This window comes from Poecilia mexicana, unplaced genomic scaffold (genome assembly GCF_051168715.1).
Source record: "Poecilia mexicana isolate PSO_F unplaced genomic scaffold, ASM5116871v1 scaffold_2, whole genome shotgun sequence".
NCBI lineage: Eukaryota > Metazoa > Chordata > Actinopteri > Cyprinodontiformes > Poeciliidae > Poecilia > Poecilia mexicana.
This window is the reverse complement of record NW_028263371.1, coordinates 51,658,164-51,676,314: the sequence shown is the minus strand read 5'-3', so window position 1 is coordinate 51,676,314 and position 18,151 is coordinate 51,658,164. Positions and strand designations below refer to the sequence as shown.

General features: G+C 41.5%; 1 protein-coding gene across 1 annotated transcript; it reads left to right on the top strand.

Moving 5' to 3' along the window:
* The first annotated feature begins 5,231 nt into the window (after window positions 1-5,231).
* LOC106931128 (activin receptor type-2A-like) lies at window positions 5,232-17,703 on the top strand. Its single transcript, XM_015009070.2, has 11 exons — window positions 5,232-5,985; window positions 8,430-8,625; window positions 9,959-10,074; window positions 10,998-11,143; window positions 11,991-12,134; window positions 13,067-13,210; window positions 13,833-13,966; window positions 14,041-14,155; window positions 14,661-14,799; window positions 15,264-15,394; window positions 16,933-17,703. The coding sequence occupies exons 1-11, from the start codon at window positions 5,934-5,936 to the stop codon at window positions 17,125-17,127; spliced, it is 1,512 nt and encodes a 503-aa protein (XP_014864556.1). The 5' UTR covers window positions 5,232-5,933; the 3' UTR covers window positions 17,128-17,703.
* The last annotated feature ends 448 nt before the right edge of the window (window positions 17,704-18,151 follow it).

Sequence of the window (18,151 nt, the reverse complement as noted above, 5' to 3'; positions counted from 1 at the left end):
GGCTGATGGGGGGGTCAAGAGGTCATCGATAACATTATCACCTCCACTCTGACACAAAGCTCGTCCTTGGAGGCTGAAAGGTTCTCAGCTCAGACGGCAGGAGAAACATGTCGGAATACAGATGCTGCTGATTTCTGAACTTCCTCCAGACAGAACCCACTTAGTTCACGTATGTTCAGACGGTCACGCGTGTAGTTTCTGCTCAGACTGCAGTATCTGCCTCTCTGACAATTGGAATCTGCAGCAACGTCTTACTGAACTTTAAGTGAGTGAACTGTAAGGCCGAAGACATTGGGTGTCCAACTCCAGTTTTCAAGAGCTACTGTCCTGCAGCTTTTGGATGAGTCGCTGTTCCCACAAGGCTTGAATCAAATGATTGGGTCTTTATGGTCTTGTTTATCAAATCTTCATTGTGTCCTCTGCATGTCTAGAGAAAGGAGTTTTATGGCCTGAGCTGTTGTCTCGCTCACAGAACTGACCGGATTTGTCGTCATTTAGTTTCTTGACTTGACTGACGGGAAAAAAATCAAGACAAACTTTTCTGTTGTTTCGGTCAAAATTCCCTCAGACTGGAAAGCTGACAGTTTTGGTCCAGGTCATGGTACAACTTGGCAGTTCATTTTCAGAATCAGAACCAGCATAAATCTGAATTGGATTTTACTTAGAGAGTTACCAAACACAGGTTCAATGTGGGTGGAGTAAAAACAGAGTCAAGCTTAATATGACATAAAAATATTTATAGCTCAAAGACTCCATTCTGACACAGATTCGTGGTTTCTTTAGGTCGTTTCTCACTGAATCTCTTGAATAAACTGTGCTTTGGGACCAGCTTCTTGGGAAGGAGTCGTCATGAAGAGCTCATCAACCAATCATAAGCAGACTTGGGGTAACATGAGAGCTGTGTTACATTGGACAATAATAAGACAAATGGATTTTATTGTTCTTCTAAACAACAATCTTGAGACTCGAAGGGATAAAATATTTTGGACCCAAGATCCAGCAAGGACATACTGAAGGAAGAGGAATGCAGTTCCAGTAGGTAAAAGTTCAACTCTGACATTTTGTGCACATTCAAGTGCAGTCGTCTTCCTCTCCAAAGCCAGCTCATTCTGTGTATTCTCCTGTGGTCAGCTCCATTAGCTGGCAGTGTCCCCAGCAGATGGACAGCTTCTCCTCCATATCAAGCTGTCAGTCATCTTACATACATCAATGGTTTATCGATTTTTTTTTTTTTTTTTTCAAAAAAATAAAAATCTGCAAAGTGAAGAAAGAAAAGGCAAGTATACTTTTCCTGCTGCAAGAGGCTTCTGCAAAATTACTTCCTGCATTCTTAAATTTTTTAGAATTTCTGTCGGGGTGAAACTATGAGGACAAATAGCAGCTTTGTTGTCTCAAACTGGGATTCAAGAGTTCTGATTCTCCTGGTGGTGGCGCTGCAGTGCAGGCTCTTTTGCCTGTGCTGCTCTGCAGGCACTCTGACACCTTCTTTCTGCAGGAACAGCCTTTAAACCAACAGACAGGAAGCAGCATGACAGGAACACATCAGCCATTTTCAGCCTGTTTGTTTTGTCCCAGTTGGGCTCTCCATTTCAGAATAAAAACCCTGCAGGACGTCCAGCCACTGCCATCAGGTCACTTTTCTTCGTCCTGACTCCGAACACAAAGACGGAGTCGAGGAGGACGGAGTCTGTAGCTGAAAGCCACCAATGGGCCCCTGATGTCTGCAGGATGTCTGCAGCAAAAGGCCTGAATAAAACCGAGGGTGCGTTTGGTTTTAATGTTGGCTGCAAAGGAGAGCGACCGGCGGGGAGGAGACGCTTCCAGAGCCGCGGCAGCATCTCTTAGCAACAGCACCTTTCAAACCAGACCAGAACTCAGCTGGAAGAGCCTGTCAGACAGGAACAGGGAGGACCAATAAAAAATAAATAACTTTATTAGTGACTAGCTAAAAAAAAATAAATAAATAAATCATTCACATTTTTTCACATTAAAATTACCAGTCAATATTCCACAGAAATTTTATATGTGGGACCAGCACCAGGAAGTTCATGGTGTTCCAAAGTTTTTAAGAAATTGGAAAAAAAATGATGATCATCTGTAAATAATTATTGCTGAAATTAGAGCTTCATGTATTTTAGAGCAAGTTGATCATTTGCAGAATGAACAGATTTTTATGGTGAATTCTTCACAAAACCACTGCTGCTCCACTTCTTTCCGGACTTTGACTAATCAGAAGACAATTTTCTGACCACATTTCAATTCTGCACTATACTTGTTGATCTAAGTAAGAAAATCCATAGAAGAGCAAGGTCCATTGCTACTTTTGCAAAGCACTGTATTCCACAGTTATGAGGTGGATCTCATTGTAGCACTTTCAACAAGTCAGTGAAAAAAAAATCCCATTTCAGGGTTCCTAATGGAGTCACAAGGTGGAGCTGATTGATGAGGAGAGAGCAAAGTTTTCTTTTAAATCTGTTTATTAAAGGCAAATCAAGCTAATAAAACCCCTCCATGATGTCTGAGAAACAAAAAGCTCCCGGTGGTTCCCACAAAGTGTCATAATGTTGGCAGACGGAGTCAAGCATTAAATAAACCTCCACACTGCTGCATTCATTAAGTCCCAGCTGGAGCAGGAACCATTTCCTCTTCTTCACACGTTCAAATGAACAGAACACGCCAGGAGTTCCTGTCGTCCGAACAAGCTTTTATTTTGGTGGGACAGAAGCCTTTAATCGAGAAACAAACCAAAACCACCAGAAACCTTTCTGTTCCCACAAAGCTGACCCCAGATCAGACCAAAGGTTCCTGGTAGTAACTCATAACCTGCTCTGATGGATCAATGGAAGCAGTGAGGGTCTTTTATGATCATCGTAGCTTCTCAGTATTCTTGCAGAACTAAGTGGATTTGGTTTAAATGGTCGCTGAAGAAGCTTCAGGTCTCCACTGGAAGGTTCTATTGGTTCTGGTTCCAGGATTTTCTTCTGAGAATTTCATGCTTTTAAAATAAAATGTTATAGAGAAAAGCAACCTTCTTCTGCTCTCCACTGAAGCTCCAAGCAACTTCCAGGTTTTCCAGAGCTCCTTTATTCAATAGTTTTAACAATTGCTTTTATGTCATCAGATTTGTGCAGAACATGAGTTCTGAGTACTGTGGATAGATTTTAAACCATGACTCTTTGTAGACTCTTCAGACGCACCACGGGCTTCTTGGCTGCTCTCCATGGTGGTTCTGTGAGTATATCGGAGGTTGTGGTTGGTTTGGAGTTGTACCATGCTCTTTCTATTTTCACATGTTGGATTGAAAGAGCTCTGCTTGAGATGACTCAAGCTTGGGATATGGTTTTATACCTTACCTCTGCTTTTATTGCGAAATTTGAAGGCATGTAGATGCCTTGGACTGTCTTTTAGAGAAGGTAAAGGAGACTGACTACAGTAATTCCTTAAAGTTTTAAGAACTATGCTTTATTTTCCGAAAAGTCCACAATTATATTCGCCATTTTGTTGATCTATCACATAACCAAGCAAAATAAATAGTTTGTGGGTTGTTGAGAAATGTATTTCTTATTTCTGATGATTGACAGAAAATCGGTTGCCGTTTCCACCTCCGTGGTGTATCAGCTGATCCCAAATCAGATCTGGGTGTTGCGCTTTCTCTGTATGTGGATGATTTTACAGAAACAGATTGGTGTCATACCGCCCTCTATCGGACTGATTGCAGTACTACACATTCATTTAAAAAGAATCACATTTTTTCCTTTCATCATCCTGAAGTTTAAACCGTAATTTCATCTTTCATTTTGATTGCTTTTATCCAAAATGTTTCATCTTTGACCCTGATCATTTTATCTTCAATGTTAAAAAAGGCCACCATTCCATAATTTATTATCACCTGAGGCCTCGAAAGATGTGGCCAGTGTGAATGTTTTGTAAGATAAATCCTGTTGTATTCATTGTTCGGTGTATGAGAATCCTCAGCGCTACTGGCTTCATTATGTATCTGCTCTGTTAGAGAAGCAGAAAATATAGTATTACATTACTATACAAAAGTATAGTAAACTTATTTTTTATTTAACACAAAACAAATTAACAAAACACTGTATACTGAACAGACCCTTATTAGTATATCTTTAAACTGTATCCAAATCTGCTTCTCTCACAGATGTCAGTTATATTTATGGGTTTTTGCGACGCTCTCTACTCCTCTCTGTCTTTTAGTTTTCTCACAACAGTATGATCCCATCAAAGTAAAGTTATGCTGTGAGCAGAGACACAGAGAGTGAGAGTTGAGCAACAAAATGAAAAAAGTAAGGGAGCTCTCTCTCTATTTCTCTCTCTCTAAAACTACTAAAGTGGAAACGTTGAACCTTCAGATGGACACAGACTCTTGCTCCAGATTATATGATACTTCCGTGGGTATCTATTGAAGACCTAGAATTTTTTTCATTTGGCAAATATTAAACAAGTTTGTGGTTATAACAAAAGTGTCCCAATTTTGTTTTGTCATTATGTCCAATAAATTATGATCCTCAGTTTCAATCTCGCTTCTCTTCTTTCTTGCTGTTTGTCCGTTAATTTTATGTCTAAAAAAATTTGCCAAAGGAAACTTTAATCAAAAATACGAAAATTAGATGTATATTTGATGATGATGTTTTAAGGTTGATGGAGAATATTACTTAAAAGTCCAATGAACTTTTCAATTTATAAACACATTCAATAATTCATATCATCAGAGCTATTAATCTTTGTTAATGAGCTCAGTTATTATGAAACTGCTTTGGTTAAATTAATGGAGCTGGTTTACTGGAATCTGCTGGTTAAACTGGTTGGTTTAGCCTGTAAGTTAGTACGGAGCACCTGCCTCAAAAAATATTATTTCCGCTCTCTTAAGCATCACAAGACGCTTTATTTTGAAAAACCGGATGCAGCCTTCTGTTCCTGTTGGTAATCTGACAGGTATAAAGAGGCGCTGTGGGAACAGATTTGGCCTGTGTTCATAGTTTGTTTTTATGGTTTGATACATTGCGGTTATGTCCACATCCCCATTGTCTGTCAGATTTTTCAGAACATGAATCTGGTTCGTGGGGCAAAAGAGGTTTCGGAGTGCTGGTTTAAAGAGCCTGACAGGGGGCGGGGCTTTCCCCCGCTCCATCAGCTGTTTTATATCCACACGTAGAAGTTGATTGGTGGAGAAAAACCAGTCCATCTTTCTATTGGCTGCTTGCAGTGTCAGTCACTATATTGTGGCAGAAGCTTAAAAACAGATTAATATCTACACGGTAGCCATTTTTTTGCTATGCTGGTACAGTCAAGGAGAGCAGAACGGAGCCTGAGACAACTGAAGCGCTATATCTACCCGTTCTACGTCCGGAATCAGAACCTCGGCAGGTTCGGTACTGGTCGCGTTTCAGTTTGTGCTGGATGAAGAATTGTCTCTTCTGTTTTAGTTGGCGGTGCTAAGCTAGTAGCTAACCCCGGCTCGGGTAGATGAAGCAACCGAACACGAGTCCATCCGAACCGAACTAAGGAATACAAGGACCGAATGGTGGTTCGGTTCTCATTCAAAACAGCTCCAGGTCTGGAGCGAAGCTTTCCAGCCAGAACCCAACCCACTCCTGAAGGAATCAATCTCTGCCAGTCCGCCTCCTCTGGAACTCTGTTGTGATCCAGATATCCCTGATCCGAACCGACTTCAGCTGCCCACAGCGGGGACATGATGACCGAACTCTGTGGGTCAACGTTTCGGACATTTCTCGAGTTCCAAAAACGGGTTCTGACTCTTTCCACAGAGCTTTGGTTTGGTGTTTTTCGGTAAACGGGACGGACCTTAATCAGCTGTCTGGATCAAAACGTGGTTCCGTATTCTGTTCATCAGAGCCAGCTTAAAAGTCACAGGGGTCACAAACACAACTCAAGCCTTAAGATTTGGACTCAGGATGGGACCAGAAGCCAGACTGGTTCTGAGTATTCTCCTCATCTGCTGCTCAGGTGAGATGCACACCTAGCTAAAGGCTAAAGGTTAGCTGATCAAAGTTAGTTCTGGTTCCTTTTCTGTAACATCTGGAATACCAGCTTCCTCCAGATTACTTCTGTTTAATGTGTGTGGTTCTGGTGTTTTTGCACCTTTTAGCTCCACATCATTGTTTCTTATCCACCCTTTGCTAACTCCATCCTCAGTTGTGTTTTTGTACGCGCACACCTGGTTCCGATCTAATCTCTGATAGTTTCCCGATCATTTGAACCAGAAGTGTTGGAGCTGAGAAGCGAGCTGCTTGATGTGACACAGGAGGTCTGTGTTCTAGTTACAAAGTCAGAATTTCAACATGGCGTCACTTATACACATTGTGCAGTGCCGTTTGCAAACATCAATATTAGCTTTACTTTAAGCAAACACCACTTTGAATTTGTTCAGATTATAGCTCCAGGCGCTACATTTAAAATTGATTTTAGACACACGCATACATGTGTATCTTGTAAAATAAACTTTCCCACCACATCTTGCTAAGTTGATGTCGATAGTGGCCATATTGAAAAGCGAAGTGGGCTTTAATATGCGACACTCCAGTTGTGGGGTAACTGGGAAATTTCGACTTCCCAGTTGTAAAAATCAATTGAGAAAATCAGTGGGAAAGTGGAGCAACTCCATTACCCCCAGCCGACTTCCTGTTTCAATATGGCCGCTCCTCAAGCTGTGGTGGAAACGAGCTTATTTTACAAGACACGCACATAAGAGTGTTTGCTTATGGAAAGGTGCTTAAAATAATGTTTGTAACTTCAAGCAATGTTGAAGGGCGATGCCCTGTTGAAATTACGACTTCTTAATTAGAACATTGTGATCTCTGGTCTGGCGCCAAACCCAGTTTTGTGTTCCCACTTCCCAGGTAACTGGAACAACATAAAACCAGTTGTCCTGTTTACTCCAGGTACCCACCTTCAGCTTACAGTCTGACTCCAGAAATGTCAAAAATGAATATTTTTCTTTCTTTTCAGAAGGAGTGGAAGTTTTGAACCTGAACTGAAATTCTAGCTCTTTTGAATTTTCACATAGTTTAAATATCTTAATTCAGGACATTCTTCGTCCTGCATCAAGTTCTCATCGTTCTTCAATTCTGAAGAACAGATTGAAGTTTGACATTTATCAAACTCCTGTTCCCTTTGTCTTTTTTGTCATTAGTTTTATTGCTTTCACTTTTTCACCTCGATGCTCTGACGTCTGCCTTAGTTCATCTAGAAATAATCATTTGTTTTCCTTCAATCCATCCACTGGGAGCCACCATGTGTCTGCTGAGTCCAGGTCGGATGAGGCTCGTGGTACCAAACTTTGGGCTAAATCCTATTTCACTAGTGTGTCCTGTTCTCTCACGCTGTTGGCTCCTAAATCAGGAAGTTAAAATATTCCACAGCAAAATGGGACACTCCTTCAACAAGCACGATCAGCGCTCGCCAATTTCAAATACGTAAACACACGTCGCCTGACTTGCTCTTATAATGTTGTGTAAGCAGTTATCAGTTCTGCAGCACACTTTGTTTTTATGTTTGAAGAACAAAAATGCAATAATTCCCAGAGGATCCCAGTGAAACACAAATCAATTTAATGTAGGTTTATATTAGATAATATATGGACAACATGCAAACATGTATATAGTACAGATTATCTATATTAGAGAAATGCTACACATTTTAATAGTTGGTGTAGTAAAACATTTAAAATTAAGAAATATTTGGCTATTTTGTAATTAACAATAGTGTAGCAATATTTAATTTATCAGAAGTAGACATGTATTGTGCCATTAAATGTTTTATTGCAATATCACAATATGCATATTGTGAAGAGCTGCTGGGACTTCATAAATTGTTGGGTAATTATCTAAGCCTCATGCATTCGGGCTGTGTCTGTTATGTTTATTGGATTTTAGAAAAAGGACATCAAAGTCAATAAAAACTGTTTGAACTCCTGTAGAAATTTGAGTTTTTACATAAACATGTGTAGGAATGCGGTCAAGTACAATGTTCTGATTGATTTTTCTTTTCTCCCCCCCCCATGATTTGTAAGATCTGGTTTAAAAGTTTTTGTTAGGTAATGAAAAATAAAACCTACCCGTTTGGGTCTTCCACTAACTTCATCCTGATTAAATGAGATTTTTATTGAGAACAGGGATTATAATGGCCAACTAAAACCTAGTTTTAACTTATGAAGATAACTGCTTACTCTATGCTGGTGTAAAAGCATCCAAGTCCCAGGCCAGAGCTGAAAAACACCAAATTAAACTGAAAAAGTTTAATATTTAATAACTTTTTTATTTAATTTGTGTAGGACTTATTTTAATCATAGTGAACTTAAAACCAGTCCTGTGAGACTGCTGATGAGCTCTTCCACACGATGAACGGCTGCAGCAGAACGTCTGCATATTGAAAGTCTTCTGTCGCATCAGGTTCGATCCTGGGCCACTCAGAGAGCCACCAGTGTGTTCAGTACACCCACAACCCGTCGTCGTCCGTCCCGACGGTGGTGACCTGCTCCGGGGAGGAGGACAAGCGGCAGCACTGCTTCTCCACCTGGAAGAACGCCTCCGGAGAGGTGAAGCTGATCCAGCAGGGCTGCTGGCTGGACCACCCCAGCTGCTACAGGTGAGGAGCTCAGGGGGAAAACTGTTTGTGCTCCTACGATTGGTTATTAAATAAAAGAACATCCGAACACAGGCAGGGATTCTTTAATGTGGCAGGAATCTGAATAGCTTTGGGTTTATCTGTGTGTTTACTGTGCAATCTGCCTGTCTAACATTATTTGTGTGATTTAATAAGTTAACCGTAACATGGTGGTTGGTGAGCTTCCTTCACATCCTGTTGAACCAGTTTATTAGCATCTGTAGTGTCGGTGAGTTCACATCTTTCTGCCTGTTGAATAATAATGAAGGCTGTGTACTACTTTAGTTTTTATGAGGACAAACATCAGTGTTTCCATAGAATTATTGTGCAACATCTCCCATCCCTTCGGGGTGAATTTTAGTTCACTTTGTCTTTATATTGGTTAAGATCACAACAGAAGCCATTCGAGGTTCATCCGTTTATTAAACGAACAAAACAGTTTTGTGTTGCATCTCCTGTTTTACACAACGGCCTTGATGCTCCAGATCTGAGCTGAGAACAGCTGGTGTAGATGGATTCCTGTTTGAAATGTTAAAATGTTCAGTTTCAAAACCAAACGGTTTTCAATCACCCAAAACTTCCAGGTTAAAGTTTCTTTTATTAAAATATAAGAAAGGGATTCCCTGACTGCTCCCATATATGGCAAATCATGTTAGTATTTAATATCCTTGTGAAAATGAACATTTCAGATATGAAACATAACTTCCTTCCTTTTTTTCCACAGTCAACAGATAATTCTGACTAAAACAAATATTGAGTAAAGCTATTTGTTTAATCACATTCATCATATCAGCATCAATGTTTGTATAGAACTGCTTGCATACAATATTTGGCAGATTATTATATTTAAAGCACCATGCATGCTATTTCTGCATGCCTGTAGTATTTTTGGTCTGTTGGGTGGATCTGACTTCCTTCACTTAATGTATATTTTTATCATGCTGAAGCATTGAGTGGTGTGGACATTGCAATATTTATCAGTAGTAAATTAATTGTATTATTTCCTGATTTACTTTTTATTTTGTAACTCTTGATATCTTGAAAGCCTGTGAACCTGCCGATGTCTTTAATTACATTTATTATGGTTTATTCTACATTGGTTACATTTATTCATATCTGAAAAGTGCATTTTTTTGGTTGTGTGAAACCACTGTGATTATAATGCCTGATAAATGATTCTTCAGGAGAAATAGAAATCATAATGAAAAACATTCTCACTAGAGTTCAGCTAGAGATGTTTTCACTCTGATTGGTCAGCTGATCACTGCGGTCACATGGTGATGATGATGTGTCTCTGTTCTTCGTCCTCCACCAGGAGTGAGTGTGTGGACATGGGGGAAGCCCCTGGAGTCTTCTTCTGTTGCTGTGATGTCAGTTTGTGTAACATAAAGTTCTCCCACCGACCCAACGTCAGCATGGCCCCAACAACACGTAAGAGATGCCTGTTCACCGGCCATGCCCTTAACTCCTGTTCATCAGATCTATAACTTTGCTGATTGTGTCAGTAATTCAGATGTAGAAACTCTGTGTAGATCAGGCCTGTATTGTTTTGAAGCTGTAGGGTAGATCGTTCTGCCTCTAGACCTGCAGTTTACTTAGACTCATATTTTATTAAGATATGATGTAGATTGGTGTCTAAATCATCTCTTGTTGACGTCAATATCTTTCCTACTTTTAGAAATAAACTAATGATATCATCATTACACCGATATGTAATGACGATGTCAGCCAGCTGACATCATAATTCTTGGGTTATGACATCATCTGGATATTGCAATTGTCCTGTGATGTCATAATTATTGCATAACGTCCAAATCCAGATGATGTCATCATTGTTACCCTGATGACTTCATGGTAACATGATAGCATCCAAGTATGTTGTAATAAGAAATGAATCAGTTAAAAATAAGCTTGATGATTTTCATTCTGATTATTGTTTGAAGAGAAAGTTTGTTGCGTCTTTATATATAATTTAATTAATGGTTCTAGTTGTATTGCATTCAGTGGTTTGTGGTTGTGTTTTATTTTGGACATTTAAAATATGTTACTGTGTTCTTTACAAAATTAAAGTTTTTTTGAGAAGGTGAACTTGCATTATTATATATAATAATAATAATAATGCAATGAAGTTGCATCAAATAATAATGTATTTGCGATAACAATGTTATTTATTGCAATAACTCCTGGGACAATTTCTAGTCCAGCAGAATTTATCACGACATTCCTGATGACATCATCAGTTCTTCCTGGTTAACAACTTCATCACACATGGTTATTTTCATTTAGTTATATTGCGTCTGATATTTTTGCCTCTTGTGTTCATTTCCTGCCGTCCTCTTTTTATTTTTCCATAGCAACCAGTGCCCCGCCCAAGCAGCCGGTAGAGCCTCTGATTTTCTCCATGGTGCCCAGCCTGGCCGTCAGCGGCGCGGTGCTGCTCTCCTTCTGGATGTACCGACGCCACAGACGGCCGTACCCGCCGGTCCTGCTGCCCACACAGGTGAGTCCACCTGGTTCTGGTCCCATGAGCGAAACGGTTCAGCTGCAGTTTGATCTCTTATTTATGGTATATTATATGAAAAAAAAATAAAATAAACAGTTGACAGGTTCTGTCTTTTCTTTTCTGTTGCTCCAAACTGATCTTACTGGCACAGACTGAGTCTAAACAGTTCAGCTCAAACCTTCTGTGATTGTGTCCGGTGTTGCCATGGGAACCCTGGGAAATTAGTTCCATCTGACAAAGTTATCTGAACATTGTGTGATGGGCTGAGTCCAAACACTGCAGGGTTCTCCACTCCACATAAGTGCCAGATCCTGACTTTTAGTTTCCGAGTCCTCTCTGTTCAGACAGTAACGGAGACGCAGCTCATCAGAAACGCTCATCTTCTTCTAACCCTTCTGGATCAGGACTCTGATCGTTTATTCATGTCAAACGATGGCAGACGTTTGAGGTGGTGTCAGTCGGACATTTTTGTACCCTGTGAATAAACTTGTGGCCAAGGGAGTCAGCAGCTCAGCGCTGTTGGTGGCGACTGACAGCAGATCTCAGATCAGCTCTGACTGTGACCTCCTGTTTGTGTTTATGCCTCAGAACGTCTTCCACATTCTGATGGAGGTAAGAGCTGCCCCCATCCCTCCCTTCCTCCCTCTGTGTGTTCAAACACTGATCACTGTGATGCTGCCTGTGCTTGTCTCACACTGATGATGTCCACTGAGGAAGAGGAAGAGGAGGAGGAGGAGGATGATGATGGTGCATGGAGATCTGTTTGGTTCTGATTCTGCGGAAAACGACTCAGATCTGATGGATCCCATTTCACCCAGAACCTCCTGTTTCTGTTTCCCTGTAGGACCCTGGTCCGACGCCCCCCTCCCCCGTCTTAGGTCACAGGCCTGTGCAGCTGCTGGAGGTCAAAGCTAGGGGGCGCTTTGGCTGTGTGTGGAAGGCTCAGCTGCTCAGTGAACAAGTAGCTGTCAAGGTCTTCCCCATCCAGGTGAGTCTGTTCCATCAGTTCAGGATTTAAAGTCATTCAATTTAAAGCCTTTAATGGACAAACTTCCAGGAAACTGCAAAACAGCTGAAACACTGAGTTTGTGTAAATCAAAAACATGAATAGTGGCTTTTAGAACCATATGGATGATGGCACTCGACAAAATGTAATGTTTACTAATTTCACAATTGGTAACGGTATGATTTTTTTATGAATTGCTTTGTTGCTGAAAATGACATTAAAAACAAAATTTGAATCTCAGTGGCAATAAATTGTATTAGTTTTCAAAACAAGATGCATACATGCAATCTGGGGGCCATAAATCAGCTTTAGATAAAGAAAATGGTTAAGTTTGTCCAGTTGTTTTTTCCTCTGGTATTTCTTTCTCATCCAATAAAAACCTTTATTGGATGGCCAGATTCAGAAATGGCCAAATGTTTCACATGTGGAAATGATAAATCTGGCTACATTTTAATAAGAAAAAGAGGCTTGAAAGATGATCTGCCAAATGAAGCTGATGAGTTAGCTGATCATGCTGAAAATGAATCCAGCCCAATAATGGAGGGACAAAAGCAATGAACTGAAAAATGTTGAGTTAGAACTGCAAAGAAAAGTTTTCAAACTAAGCCATATGACGTAATCTGTTGTTGAAACGACACAAAATGTGTAATAGTTTATGATTTTACTGTCAGTGGCTTAAAATAGTATTTTTAAAAACACTTGTTCACTTTATGCATTTACTGTCGATGGCATTATGAGTGAGAAAATGACATAAAAATGGCAATAAATTTAATTTATTGACTTCTGCAGAATCCATGCAGTTCCAAGAGACTGATCAAAACGTCCCAAACACATTTTACTTTACTAAATGTTTCCAGTACTCTCTGTATCAGAGTTGCTTTATTTAATGTCGAGTTTTCCATCTGTGTGTTCAGGAACGTCAGTCGTGGCAGACGGAGTACGAGATCTACAGCCTGAGTGGGATGAGGCACGAAAACCTGCTGCAGTTCATCGGAGCAGAGAAGAGAGGCTGCAACGCCGAGCTGGAGCTCTGGCTCATTACTGCCTACCATGACAAGGTGAAACGGTGACCCCTGCTGGGCTTCTATGGTACTACAACACCTTAAGACAGAGGATGGACCTCTGCTGGTGATGCAGGGTATTGCAGCAAATAAAATATAGACCATCAAGCTAAATGCACAGAACAATGACCTCTGCTGGATACAGAAGAAAGTGCAACAAATATAAAAAGATGTAGCTGCAAGTAATGTGGAGAAACTCAACCAGAAATGCATAATTTCTACAAAAATATGTAATTTTCTCCAGTAGATGTTAGTGTTTGTATGGCTCATTAAGTGGTTAAACTCTTGTACTAAACAAACCCTAACCCTACATAAGACACAAACAGAATAGTGCCATTTTTTAAAATGTAAAATAATTTTAGATTTCGATTTAAACAAGACATGCAAGTTTCTTGAGGGAAGTTTTGTTGAATTAACACACAATGACCTCTGCTGGACAGTCAAAGAAGTGCAGCGTAAACATTGACTTGCACCTTCAGAACCATTAATCCTGAAAATGACATATTTATTTAATTTTTATTGCTGCAAAAGTGTACAAACTGCATTTATTTTAGTGATCAAACTAATATTCCAACACAGCCATGTAACGGTATCCTTCCTGTCCGTCCTGTGTCCTCAGGGCTCGGTGTGCGACTACCTGAAAGCCAACGTCCTCTCCTGGTCTGAGCTCTGTCTCATCGCTCAGACGATGTCCCGAGGTCTGGCCTACCTGCATAAGGACGTACCTGGACACAAACCTTCCATTGCTCACAGGTAAGATGTCACATCCAGGTACGGAGGTTAAACCACAGGCAGACAGAAGGTTTTCAGTCGTCTTGTTCTTTCAGGGACTTTAAAACAAAGAACATCCTCCTGAAGTCTGACCTGACGGCCTGCATCGCTGACTTCGGCCTCGCTCTGAGATTTGAGGCTGGGAAATTTTCGGCAGCGAACCACAGACACGTGAGTCCTCCAGCGAAAAGTTCTGATCTGTAATCTCCTCTAAAGGGCTGTTGCTAGGTAACCTGCAGTTGGTCTCACTATTCTGGTGGCTGATGGGTGAAACATCTAGTTATTCAGAAGTGGAACTAAAATGATTGATCAATTATTGAAATAATTGTCAACTTGGTTAGTAATCGATTCATTCTTAATTGGACTATACAGACTCAAAAAGAGTCAATTTGCTGAAAGAACAACATGGTTAGAGCTGCAATAGTCAAAACTGTACAGAATGTATATACTTTTGTTCCACCAAAGTTTATTTTTCTGTGTATTTCTAATATTGTAGAGAATACGCTTAAAAAGAAAAATCAGTAGAATGTGCTATTTCTCGAATAGTCGATAAACAATCAAATGAGGCATCAGTGTCAATGATTCTTGAGCTTTAGCTCTACTTTAAAGTTCTTTTAGATCAGTTTTATTAATAAAAACAACCTTTTTTGTGTAATCTCTCTATGTCCCTGTCCAGGTGGGGACCCGGCGCTACATGGCCCCTGAGGTCCTGGAAGGGGCCATTAACTTCCAGAGAGACGTCTTCCTGAGGATTGACATGTACGCTGTGGGCCTGGTGCTGTGGGAGCTCGCCTCACGCTGCAAGGCTGCTGACGGTAACAAACACGACCCGACTTGTCGGGCTGGATCATTAAAATACTGGAGGAGTTTAACAACTGTGTGATAAACTGTGTGGTTCACACGTTTATCAGAACCAAACAGACCGGGAGCTGAGCTCTGTCCAAAACTCACCAAGTCTGGGTTCAGTCTGGACAAGTTCAGCTCAGGCAGAGTGGCTGCTCATTCTTAAGAAGCCTTAAATTCATATAAATAAAATTAAGGCCTTAAAATGTCTTGAATTTATTTTTAAAAAGTTAGTTGGTCTGTAATATGTTAATCACAGGTCTTAGATTTTCTCCTGACAGGATTGTTGAATCTTGTTTATTCTGAGAGGTTTTTTTCTCTGCAGATCTTTTTAATCATGTAAAAGTTTGAGTCTCACTCAAACATCTTCGTTGTGTTCTGTGACTTGAGGCCACCACTAACGTCCTGCTCATATCCGGTTCTGCTCCATGTCCAGGTCCGGTGGATGAGTACATGCTGCCGTTTGAGGAGGAGGTGGGCCAGCACCCGTCTTTGGAGGACATGCAGGAGGTGGTGGTCTTCAAGAAGCTGAGGCCCACCTTGAGGGAGTGTTGGCAGAAACATGCAGTGAGTCAAACTACACTACCCAGCATGCACCACTGTCTTAAAAACTGAAACTGATGAAATAATAGCCTTGTTAGAAATTGCAGATGTGTGTGTTACTGCGTGGTCTCTGACCGGTGTTGTTACTGCGTGGTCTCTGACCGGTGTTGTGGATGTGTGTGTTACTGCGTGGTCTCTGACCGGTGTTGTGTGTGTTACTGCGTGGTCTCTGACCGGTGTTGTGGATGTGTTTGTTACTGCATGGTCTCTGACCGGTGTTGTGTTTGTTACTGCGTGGTCTCTGACCGGTGTTGTGTTTGTTACTGCGTGGTCTCTGACCGGTGTTGTGTGTGTTACTGCGTGGTCTCTGACCGGTGTTGTGGATGTGTGTGTTACTGCGTGGTCTCTGACCGGTGTTGTGGATGTGTTTGTTACTGCGTGGTCTCTGACCGGTGTTGTGGATGTGTTTGTTACTGCGTGGTCTCTGACCGGTGTTGTGTGTGTTACTGTGTGGTCTCTGACCGGTGTTGTGGATGTGTTTGTTACTGCGTGGTCTCTGACCGGTGTTGTGGATGTGTTTGTTACTGCGTGGTCTCTGACCGGTGTTGTGTGTGTTACTGCGTGGTCTCTGACCGGTGTTGTGGATGTGTTTGTTACTGCGTGGTCTCTGACCGGTGTTGTGGATGTGTTTGTTACTGCGTGGTCTCTGACCGGTGTTGTGTGTGTTACTGCGTGGTCTCTGACCGGTGTTGTGTGTGTTACTGCGTGGTCTCTGACCGGTGTTGTGGATGTGTTTGTTACTGCATGGTCTCTGACCGGTGTTGTGTTTGTTACTGCGTGGTCTCTGACCGGTGTTGTGTTTGTTACTGCGTGGTCTCTGACCGGTGTTGTGGATGTGTGTGTTACTGCGTGGTCTCTGACCGGTGTTGTGTGTGTTACTGCGTGGTCTCTGACCGGTGTTGTGGATGTGTTTGTTACTGCGTGGTCTCTGACCGGTGTTGTGTGTGTTACTGCGTGGTCTCTGACCGGTGTTGTGGATGTGTGTGTTACTGCGTGGTCTCTGACCGGTGTTGTGGATGTGTTTGTTACTGCGTGGTCTCTGACCGGTGTTGTGGATGTGTGTGTTACTGCGTGGTCTCTGACCGGTGTTGTGTGTGTTACTGCGTGGTCTCTGACCGGTGTTGTGTGTGTTACTGCGTGGTCTCTGACCGGTGTTGTGTGTGTTACTGCGTGGTCTCTGACCGGTGTTGTGGATGTGTGTGTTACTGCGTGGTCTCTGACCGGTGTTGTGGATGTGTTTGTTACTGCGTGGTCTCTGACCGGTGTTGTGGATGTGTTTGTTACTGCGTGGTCTCTGACCGGTGTTGTGTGTGTTACTGCGTGGTCTCTGACCGGTGTTGTGGATGTGTTTGTTACTGCATGGTCTCTGACCGGTGTTGTGTTTGTTACTGCGTGGTCTCTGACCGGTGTTGTGTGTGTTACTGCGTGGTCTCTGACCGGTGTTGTGTGTGTTACTGCGTGGTCTCTGACCGGTGTTGTGGACGTGTCCGTCTCCCCTGCAGGGTCTGGCTCTGCTCTGTGAGACCATCGAGGAGCTCTGGGACCACGAGGCCGAGGCTCGGCTGTCGGCCGGCTGCGTGGAGGAACGCGTGGCGCAGATGCAGCGGCTGACCAACGCCACCGCTCCCGAGGACCTCGTCACGGTCGTTACCATGGTAACCAACATGGACTATCCTCCAAAAGAATCCGGGCTCTGATGGTGAACATTGACTTCTACCTGCAGGTGGAAGGTTGTCTGAAACCCGTGACGTAACTTTGGCACTACAAAGTAAAAGACTTGAGGATCATGATGATGATGGACAGTGAGGGATTTCAGGGTGAAACTAAGAGCTGGTTCTGCTCCTGATGGACAGTAGGACTTGAGGGTTTTGGACGGTGGAATCGGAGGACGATGGTTCAGTTTCCAGGTGAATTATTGACCTTGTTTTTAATCTTCTGGAAAGCAGAGAATCGCTGCTGAAGACTTTCTGTGAACACTTCCTTCCTACAGACGAGTTGTCTAATCTACAGGAACCTGAGGAACCTTTTACTGTTGAACATCTGCTGCTCAACTGTAGAACTGACCTGTTTAGTGTTTCATGACCAGCATCTCAGGACAACTTCAGATGTTTTAGGAACTAAATTATTTATTGATGATCTGTAAAAATAATCAGTGTCTGCTCCGCAGAACACAGCTGACTTTATTTTATAGTTTTAATACAATCCATCGAGTCTGTGACAAAACAATCCAGATGTTTTCAGTGTTTGTAAAATAAATAAAACAGTTTTCAAGATTTGAGCCTTTTCATTTTTCTCTGCTGTTAGAACAGATAGCAGTGTCTTAATGTTAGTTTTTTCAAAACAGAGAAGGAATATTTCAGCTTAGATACTTGATGATTCTAAGTAGTTAATAAGTTGGTGCTTTATATCACAGAACTGTTGAAAACTTTAGAGCAAAGTGGTTCTTACAGTTCTGACTGCATTAACAAATCAAAATGATAGCATGACATACACTGTCATACTTACAAAAGACAATTTTTTTCTGAGCATGCAGTTACCAAATTTAAATTAGATTGTAAACTGTAACTCATGATAGCCAAACATCTGTATGATGGCATAATGTTATGCTATTTATTTTGTTTTTCCACTGGGACCGGGTCTTTACAGCATTAATTTTGGCTACTTGAGTATATAGATTTTAATATGTTAAAAATATCGATGCAATTTTGCAGTTTTTGTTGT

What these genes read in the sequence shown, in the direction of transcription:
- LOC106931128 (XM_015009070.2), top strand. Translation starts at nt 5,934, where the DNA reads ATGGGACCAGAAGCCAGACTGGTTCTGAGTATTCTCCTCATCTGCTGC. An exon ending in GACCACCCCAGCTGCTACAG is followed by an intron (nt 8,626 to 9,958) that starts GTGAGGAGCTCA and finishes GTCCTCCACCAG; the next exon opens with GAGTGAGTGTGTGGACATGG. An exon ending in AGTGTTGGCAGAAACATGCA is followed by an intron (nt 15,395 to 16,932) that starts GTGAGTCAAACT and finishes TCTCCCCTGCAG; the next exon opens with GGTCTGGCTCTGCTCTGTGA.